The 10,053-nt window shown below is 35.6% G+C and overlaps 1 protein-coding gene across 1 annotated transcript in view; it reads right to left on the bottom strand.

Annotated features, from left to right (window-relative positions):
• Cntn5 (contactin 5) overlaps positions 1-10,053 on the bottom strand; it is a 1,105,367-nt gene that overhangs the window by 26,464 nt on the left and 1,068,850 nt on the right. Inside the window, exon 22 of the mRNA XM_010642035.2 lies at positions 8,633-8,742. Within this exon, the coding sequence (XP_010640337.1) occupies positions 8,633-8,742 (110 nt within the window). The remainder of the gene's footprint in view (positions 1-8,632; positions 8,743-10,053) is intronic.

The following is a 10,053-nucleotide window of genomic DNA, read 5'->3' as shown; positions in this document are numbered from 1 at the left end:
CCCCCACCCCCGCACACCTACCTACCAGGGATGGAACTCGGGACCTTGTGCTTGTGAGGCAGGCACTGGAAACACTGAGCTGAATCCCTGGCCCCATCCTCACCACTTTCTGAAGCAGTTACGGGATTCCTCTTTGTATCCTTACAGGGTGTTTTAAAAAGTACAATGAATGTTGCTGCTGAATGCTATCCAAAACAAATGCAGGCTTGTAATACCATTATGGTGTGTCCTTATCCCCCTTAAGCTCTGTACTAAGCAACTTTTGGCTCTTCCCCAAAGTCAAACTGACTGTGAAAGGTAAACATTTTGAATCAATTCAGGACCCCGACCCAGCTGACAGCACAACTAAAAACATTCATGAAAGAAGACTTCCAGAACTGCTTCAGAAAGCAGTAATAATGATGTCAATAATGATAAATATGTTCAAAGTGAGGGGGTGCTCTGAGGGGTATTTCTGATAATGTGTAATTCACCGTAATTCATTTTTTAAAAATACACATTCATTATACTTTTCAGTCACATCTTCTACATCCATATATGGTACTGACACGGATATTCTAACAAATATTTCATGAGGATCTGAATGTCAAGGTGTCCCGAGGTAATGATGGACACAGAATCATATTGTTCCAATGTCTTATTAATTTACATAAAATTTCCATAAATTTCCCTTCATAGAATACTGTAAACATTTTAAGGCCAAGACTATATCTTATAAATGTATTTCTAGTACACAGCACAGTACTTGACTATTAATCAGTGTTTGATGAGTGAAGGAATTACCACAATTTCTTTCATCCTTCTTCCAGACCAGGGAAAATCAGAGAAAAGTTTGAGCTTTGGCTTTATCCTTTACTGTCTTTTTTTTTTTTTTTTTTCTAAACTGGCATCTGCTCTTCATTGGTATCATGCTCATAAAAATTGTGCATGCTCTGAAAAGCATGAGGGGCTCTGCTCTAGGATTCAGGAATTACTGTAGAACAGGCACTTCAGTTCTGGTGGGTTCATAAATTCAAGACAGAACCTAATGATTTACATGCATGGGCCAGTCACAGAGATAGCAATCCAGATGGGATAGTCATGGTTATTCATGATACAAGTTGTTCAGTAAATTCAACCCATTTCCAACTTTCAGTCATGCTGCATATCATAAGCTAGAAATTTCACATATCTCAGTGTTTTCTATGTTTGGTCTCTGCAGCCCTTAAATATCAAGCTACTTATAAATTAACAAGTTACTCAAATGGGCTGTTCTAAGAAAATGTCAAAAAATGGTTCAAATATTTGTAAAATACAATCAGATGGTTTGATATCTATATTTGGTATTTTCACAGTTATTTTTCTCAAGTGAGGTTGTACTATTCTTACATAAAGCAGTCTTATAAGCCTAGTGAAAAGAACCTTTTATTTGCATGGGGAAGTTCTCATCTGGTTGTGGTATTTAGTAACACCCAAGGCTGGATTTACTAGAAGTAGAAAGGGATGGTATCACTAAATTATTCTCAAGTCCCTCACCATTAAAGATGTTTTCTAGGGGTTAGGGGCTGTCACTATTCTAACCATGTCTGTTTTGTGTAACTCTTCCTACTATCTTAATTGGCACAACTGGTGTATTCCATAAGACATTTAGTGAATTTAATAACAAATATCAGTGACTGATTTCAATTAATTGATTAATTTTTTTGAAAATGTTGCATTAGTTGAAAGTGCAAATTAGTTTGTCAAATGCCTAGTTTCTAATAAGCCGATTAAGATGTAATGAAATGTCCTTTCTGGAGACAACAATGGCCCATGTAAATAGGATACTGACAGATGGTATTAGGAGAAGACTTGGCCAAACTCCTTATTGCTCCCCCATAGGCCTACCTGGGACAAAAGAATGACAAAACCAAGTCATCAGTAAAAAGTAGCTAACTGGAGTTAGGATCAAGACCTAACTGTAGGATTAACACCAACACCAAAATGCAACAGCAAACTGAAGAAAAGAAAAGAAAAGAAAAGTAATCTCCTTTACTTTATTGTGAACTTTATTGCCAGGCAGGAATTTCACCTGTTCATCTATTTTACTCTTTATTTTAGTCTGAGCTCTGCAACGAAATAACAGGTACTCAATAAATATTAGTTCAACAAGTAAATAATAAATGAGATTCCAATGAAATATTCAAAAAGTCACATCAGAGATATCTGAGATCAAAATTTCACTCACAGCAAAGGATTACAGTTAGAGTCTGGTTGCAATCAAATTCAGAAGCGTCTGCAGTAAGACTCCAAATTGAGCAGTGAGAACATCATGATAGAAACTTAGGTGAGAGATCAGAAAAGGTCATGAAAGCTTTAAGGACTCTGCTGTTCTTGATGATGTCCATCTTATCACTAACTGATCCTTGCTAAGAGTATCCTCCCTCAATCAGTAGAAAAATGCATAGGTTTCAGATTCAAATGGGGTGCAAATGGCTTTATTCATTAAATAAAGGGAGGGATTCACAAGATGTATTCCACACATTGTACATGCCACACCATGTATTCCGGAGGTAGAGTCATCAAAATCAAAATAGGAGATGAGTATATATTTGACAGGGAACATATTCTAGAAGGAAATAAATCTGTGCACATGACTTCAGAAATAATTTATTTTTTATTTATCCTCTCTTATTACACTGGCTACATCAAAGGGAAGTTCCCAGATAAAAGTCTCATCTTTCAGATGTTTTTGTCTGTGGATAAAATAGTTTTCCATGGTGGTTAATTAGATTTATTTATAATCTTTGGTGCAAATAGATATTGAGAGATTTAGTCTTTCTCTTAACCACTCTTGATACTAAGAGTAGAGAGTCGTGATTTTCATGTATGTCAAACACCTAGTTATCCTTACAAGAGACCAAGATAACTTCATAGCAAGTAAAGGTGATGATGGCTGACAGCTCTGAACTGAGGTTTCCTTCTCCCAAATTATCCCAACTAGTCGTTGTTTTCATAGCAGTGGTATTATTAGAGGTATTAAATTCTATACCCAAAATGACTAAGTTGGTAACATAAGGGGTATTGCTAATTTAACCCAAATTGTACTTTTCTGCCTTTATTACATTTGATCTCATAACGCCCTTACACTCAGGTGGGCATTTCTTTCTCTTTGATCAACTCTTTTAGATTTCTTTTTAAAATTTGTACCTGGTTTTCCCTCTACTGTACTGATATCCCCTTGCTGGTTTCATAGCTGACAACCCCTCTTCAGCAAAACTTCTAAACATGAAGTGCAAAGACCCCTCACTGCTCTCTTCTCCTCTTCTTTCCTGGAAGTTTTGTTTTTAGGTTCTTTTATTTAATAGCATAGCTTTAAATAAGAGTCTTAGTTCTACAGCTCTGATCTCTGGATTAGATACCAAGCTCACATGTCCTGGTGTCTACTTGACATACTTAGATTTCTAAAAGGTATCTCAAATTTAATTTGATCAAAACAGAATTCTTGACTTCCCACCATCAAATCAAATCTGTTCTTTATACAGTTTTCCTAATTTTGGGAGGGTAAATGGCAAAATTTACCCATTTGACCAAAAATTCAAAAATAATTATTTTCTCTCCACTCCACAGATCCTGCCCACTCTGCCTCTAAAATGCACTCACTTCTTTTCCACTTGACTGCCAGGCACTAAATAACCATCATTTTTTTTCCTTACAATATTGCCAAAATCTTCTAACTTATATTCTCACTGTTTTCTCCTTCCTTATTTGTTCTCTACAAAAGATAAGCCACATTATTTTTAATATAGCACTCATCCTTAAAGTACTCTGCTTTTCACTACATTTGGACTAAAGTACAAAGCCTTTCCATTATATATATCTCTATATATTTATCTATATCTATATATATATCTATATCTATCTATCTCCCCATATAACCCTTCCTCTACTGAGCTCTACTTTTAATTCTATTCACATCAGTGTTTACTAAAGTCCAGTCCTCTGTTTCTTTGTTTCCCTCAAAAGAGCTGTTTTTTAACCCTTAAATTTGTGTGTCATTGCTAGTTTATCTTGCTTGCACTTTTAAAACTTTCCCTTCCTCTATTAGGATATGACATTCATAAACGTAGTACCTCATCTATCTTAGTTATTCAGGAAAAATAAGATGGGAAGCTAAAACCACTGTCTTTTCTCTTTTCCGTATAGTATCTTGTAGCATTCTAGTAATTACACTTTCAGATACTGTGGCTGAAGTTAGAATTATAGCTACAAAAGTGACTCATGGGACTGATATAAGTACAAAAGAATTTAAAGGACTCTCATGAATTTTGGTGACAAGTGGCCTTGTTTCAAATGCCTGTTTTTCTAACATGCTCAGAAATCTTACCATTAGTAAAATAGCAAGGATTGTGGTCGGGATAAAATACAGAGCAGAAATAAAAGTAAGACAGAATTTTAGTTCTTCAGGGATGTTATGTTTTAGTAATATTTAGGGAGCTCACTTACTAAGTCATGCTTTAATAAGGGAATGGAGGTGGGAGGAAGGCGAGAGAAGGAAGTTCCTGGATGGGCAGACGCTCTCTCCGAAAGCATGAAAAGTGCATGGGAAAGGAGCAGGTGGGAGATGCTGAGCTTCACTGTACCGCATTTAATCTTACATCTACATGCAATTATCTGGCTCTGAGCCAATATAAATCAACAGCGCTTTTTGTTAAACATATTCTATTCAGAATTATAGTTAATTTGGTTGACCATTGCATTTCAATGTTAGATTATTTTCTGATTATAAAAGATTTAATTTTGTAATCAAGATATTTTTTCTACTGTTAAAACACCATATTTTAAACAATAATTTGTAATGCATTATAAATTATAGGTGCTTGCGTGTCTATGAAGTCTGCCATTTCTGTGCACTAAAATCAATGATCAGAATTTGTGCCATTTTATTTTAATTTAAAAGTATAGTCACTATGGAGCAGGGGATTTAGCTCAGTAGTTCCACTGCCTGCCTTGCAAGCACAAGGATCTGAGTTCGATCCCCAGTAGAAAAAAAAAATATATATATATATAGTCACCGTGATTGTTCCAAAATTTGATTCATTCCTATCAGCTTTTTCATCTTTATAGATATTCTGTTTTTGTTTGTGATAGGTTGTCATTTTGAATGAAATATATATTTAGGCAAAACACTGTGTTTTGACACTCTTGAATGTTAATCTTAGCCCCCAGGAAAACATTGATCAAAGCATTACAGAAAACTTTCTCATCAAATCTGTTAAAAGTTTCTTCCATATCCACCTGAAACTCTCAATTCTCACAGTTTGGTGATTTGTGCACATATGTGTGCATGTGCCTAAGTACCTATGTATGTACTGAGACAGGTGCTCACTATGTTTCCCAGGCTGGTCTTGAACATCTGGGTTTGAACAATTCCTCTTTCCTGGCCTCTCTCATAACTCACCGGTCTGGCTTAGGCCTATAGCATTTGACTCCATAGAACATAATGAATTTCTTTTCTTTATTTTTGAACTTTCATCATTCTCCTCTTAGTTTCTTTGACCAGACCTTTCTTTTTTTGAGCTCCAAGTGGTAGGTAACTACTGAGATCAGTTCTCAGATGTCTTGTCACTATTCAGTGATCTCAGCCAATATATGCCTAAAAACTGTTTATATACTGGTGATTCCTTGGAGGGAGTTTCATTCCCAGTCCTTTTTTTAATGTAAAACTACTTTGACAACTTATAGAAATAAAGAAGGTAGAGCTGGGAACATAGCTTGATAGTAGAGCATTTACCCACCATGCTTAAAGTCAGGGGTTTGATTCTCTGGTATCACACACACACACACACACACACACACACACATACACACATACACACATACACACAAACAAAATAAGGTTTATAAAACTTTACTTATTAAAAATTATGCTTAATTTTTCAACCCAAATCTCCTGAGTTACACATTTCTGTGAATGACAATGCCAATTTGAGTATTTTCTTGAATCAGAAAATCTGGAATTATTATTGACTCTTCTGTTTTCATAGCCCATATCAACTTCATTATCAAATCTTTTCATATCTTCATTCGAAGTTTAGTATCTTAGAAGGAACACTTCTCATCAAATCTACCGCTCCTATCACTCTGTCTCAACTGCCTTTCCCACTCCTCCCCAAGGTCTTTCCTAGAGCCTGTTTTCTGCCTGCTACACAGAAAAGGGTTTAAAATTATGACACTTTTTTTGTGTGTGTGGTACCGGGGATCGAACTCAGGTCCTTGCTCTTGTGAGGTAGGCCACCACCGAACCGCTGAGCTAAATCCTCGACCCTATGACACATATTGATAAGGTTTCCATATGTGTAAGGCTTCTTATAGTTAGTATAAAATACATGCTTTTTTCTCCCTCACTGGTTCACAAGACCACATATCATCTGGTCTTTGTTCTCATGATCTTTCCACCATCTTGCTACATCTTTCTGTTCTCTTTCAGTAATGATTTACTCAAATGTCCTAGTCTCAGAAAAGGGGTCTTTTGAAAACTCTAAAAATACTCTTTTAAATCTTTACCTCTTGCCCTGTTTGATTATTCTACACAGGGTTCATCATCAACTGAAATTAAATCACACACGCGCTAGGAAGTTTTTGGTGTTACTGTCTTCCCTACTTCAATATAAGCTTCAAAATGGTGCCACCTTTAATTTGTCCCTCATTCTATTTCTAGCATTTAGCTCAGTGTGTGGTAATTTGGCAAGGTCTTCATAAATATTTGTTGAATTAGCGAATGAATGACTTGTATTTAGAGAGAGAAAAATTGTTAACATGTTTAAATCTTACATGATCATGGTAGGTTATCATAGACACATGTCAGTACAGGAGTCACAGTGGTTATGCGAATAATAAGCTTTTAGGGCAGGTGAAAAGATGAAGGTAACTGGCTGTGTGAAAGAGCACCATTGAGAGAGATAGGAATTTGAATCCTCACTGCCCTGTGCACCAGAATATATTTGTGACTTGCTAAAAGTACATGTCAGACACTTGCCCCCAAGGGCTCTGATTCAGAGATCTAGGGTGGATGTACACTTAGGTAGTTATTTTTAAGAGGTTGGGCACCTTAAAGCCAGGATTTGAAATAGGGATTTGAGTGTATGAGATTTACTGTTAGAGCACTTGCAGAAAAAATCTGTAGGAAAGGAAAGTGCTACATGGGGAAGTTCAGCAAATGCATAGCTCCAGATAATCTAGCTTTGACCTGACACACAACAGACGCTTTGTATTGCAGCCCCTACCATTCAGTTGTTTCTCCTTGAGGCAAGAGACTAGGATTACGCACTGGGCTTTGGCTACTTCACTTTCCAGGCAAGACAGATCCCCTTAGTGGAGGGCAATTCTCCAGAGGGGAAGCTGAGAACCATTAGCACCCAACACTCAGAGCAGCTGGGGGCCAGAAAGAGGACAGTTAGCTGCTACAGTTACAGTCATACAAAAAAATGGGCTAATTGTGAAGCCAGACATTCATTCTTTCAAGAAATATTTACAGTGGCCTGTCCTGGACTAAGTACGTTTAGTTGCCAGGATTCAGTGATGAATAGAAGTGGTCCCTGCAGCATGCATAGGGAGAAACAGAAATTAATCAAATATATATGAAATCATAATAAGGTACTATTGGGTTATTATACCAAATAATGAGTTGAAGTAAGATTGTAAAAACAAGCCCGTAATATGCAAGAGGGTAATTTTTTTAAAAAAGTGGTTCTTGCAGCAACTTTGAGATTATGTAAATTCTGCTATCTCAGTACTTGTTATCTAATGCTAGCTGTATGTTATTCAAACAGTTATCAGGCATTATTTGAAAAGTCAAATAGAATTTAAAAATTTGTTTCAACACAGGCACCATGTTTGTGTGCAGGACCTCTACATGATATTATTTTTTAAAAAATCAGTCAATTTCCTCTTTATAGAAGCAGAAGCAGAGTAAGAATTAAAACTTTTAAATGCAACTGGTCAGATGCCAGTTCCCTTTTGTTTTTTCAAATTACCCTCTCATTCCTATCCCAGTCTGGCTAGCGAGGCAAAAGTAAAACCTGTATGATTAGCAATGATCTTGCTACCATGAAATATTCGAGTTTGCGGACTTCCCATAATCCTTTATTCCTGTGGAGGCTACAACTTACTGGAAGTCACTGAATTGAAGTGAACTGTTCATCACTACAAGTCTGACATTATTGTGTGTAAAATAAAAAACACTTGAACAAATAGATACAGATCACTAGGCTCCAAGCAAAGTTTGAGAATTCAATAATAATATAGAACATCTGAGATAAGACTAAAGAAAGAAAAAATTTTGTTTTTCTATATTTCATTATTAGATACAGACCATTTAAATCACTAATAAATTAGTACATACCAGTGCATATCTACCTGAGATTCCTGATTTTTTCTAATACTCTATTTTCACCTCTTTTTTTGTATTTTTGAATAGTGATATGGAAACCACTATATTGAAAAATAAGTCAGCTAATGAAGGACATAGTACTTGTCAGTAAAGTAGTGTTTCTTTAACACAGAAAAGAATTTCAGAAGACTGTAATTCTGTTGAAGTGTCACCAAACCACCTCTTTAGGAGGATATAGCACCAGCAGGATAACAAGGCCATGTTCAGTAATTCCATTCATACCTCAAATCCCTGAGGTCTTCCTAGACTCTCTGTGATATGTCTCCATGCAACAAGAATCTCTGACACAGACACACTTGTAGCCTTCACGTCAGCTGGAGCAGTGCTGGGTTCTGCATGAAAGGACGCAGAAATAATAAGTCATGGATGTAATAAGTATTCTATCAAATTAGTGCACCTACACCCACGTGGTGTTCACCGCTTTCTACCTTATTTTTGCCATGAAGTGCTCTAGCAGTTACGAAAAACAAAAGATAAAAAAAAAAATGAGAACTAAGACTTGTCATGAAGGTACAAGTCCGCTTTCTACCTTATTTTTGCCATGAAGTGCTCTAGCAGTTACGAAAAACAAAAGATAAAAAAAAAAATGAGAACTAAGACTTGTCATGTAAAGGTACAAGATCCCAATAATGAATATAATTGTTCTGTATACCTAAAATGTACCAATAAACTCAATAAAAGGAAAAAAGATAAAAAAATGATCTTGTTGGATTTCTATATTTAGGTCAAGTCACATTTATACCTTACCAGTGATACATCACAAATATGGCAAGTAAATGGAGATTTTTATCACTGAATTAGCTATGTTGGTTCTAAGTTAAATGCTGTGATTGAAATTGTATGCCAATCTATCATAATGTTGAAGAGAATGGACTATGGAGTCAGCATTGGCTTTTTTGCTGCTGTTGTTGTAGCTGTTGTTAATTTCTACCTTTAAAAATTATTTGAAAAGATGAAAATAAAGTGTTTGTAGATGGGGAGGGGAGGAGGGGGTGAAGGGAGGGCAGGGACAAGGGGAAAAAATGAGAATTAAGACTTGGCATGTAGAGGTACAAGGTCCCAACAATGAATGTAACTGTACTGTATCCCTAAAATGTACCAATAAACTCAATTAAAGCTGAAAAAAATATTTGTAATTATATAATACATACATATATGGAAACATCACATCCCACTAATGTAAAATTTTTGTGTTTTTAAAACTGAGTTTATTGGTACATTTTAGGTATACAGTACAGTTAAATTCATTATTGGGATATTGTACCTCTACATGACAGGTCTTGGTTCTCAGTTTTCCCCCTTGTCCCTGCCCTCCCTTCACTCCCTCCTCTCCTCCCCATTTACAAACACTTTATTTCCATTTTCTCCTATTTTTTTCTTTTCCCTTATTACCTTTTTGTGTTTTTATATCTCAGTTACATATATTTAATAAATAAAATAATACGTTTAAATTTACCTTTATGTAAATTGTTTTACCTCTTTCTATTCTCTAATTTCATCTTCTGTAATATGTGCATATTAAGAGTATTATTTCATAAACTTTGACTATTTTTAATTATTATAAGATATACAAAATATTTAGTGCTATGGTTAGCACTTAAAATAACCATTCACAAGTATATATTAGTTGTGGAAGAACAAAT

The sequence above is a fragment of the Fukomys damarensis genome, unplaced genomic scaffold (genome assembly GCF_012274545.1).
Source record: "Fukomys damarensis isolate Sample0158 unplaced genomic scaffold, DMR_v1.0_HiC HiC_scaffold_16, whole genome shotgun sequence".
In the NCBI taxonomy this organism is placed as follows: domain Eukaryota; kingdom Metazoa; phylum Chordata; class Mammalia; order Rodentia; family Bathyergidae; genus Fukomys; species Fukomys damarensis.
This window is presented reverse-complemented; position numbering and strand designations above follow the sequence as displayed.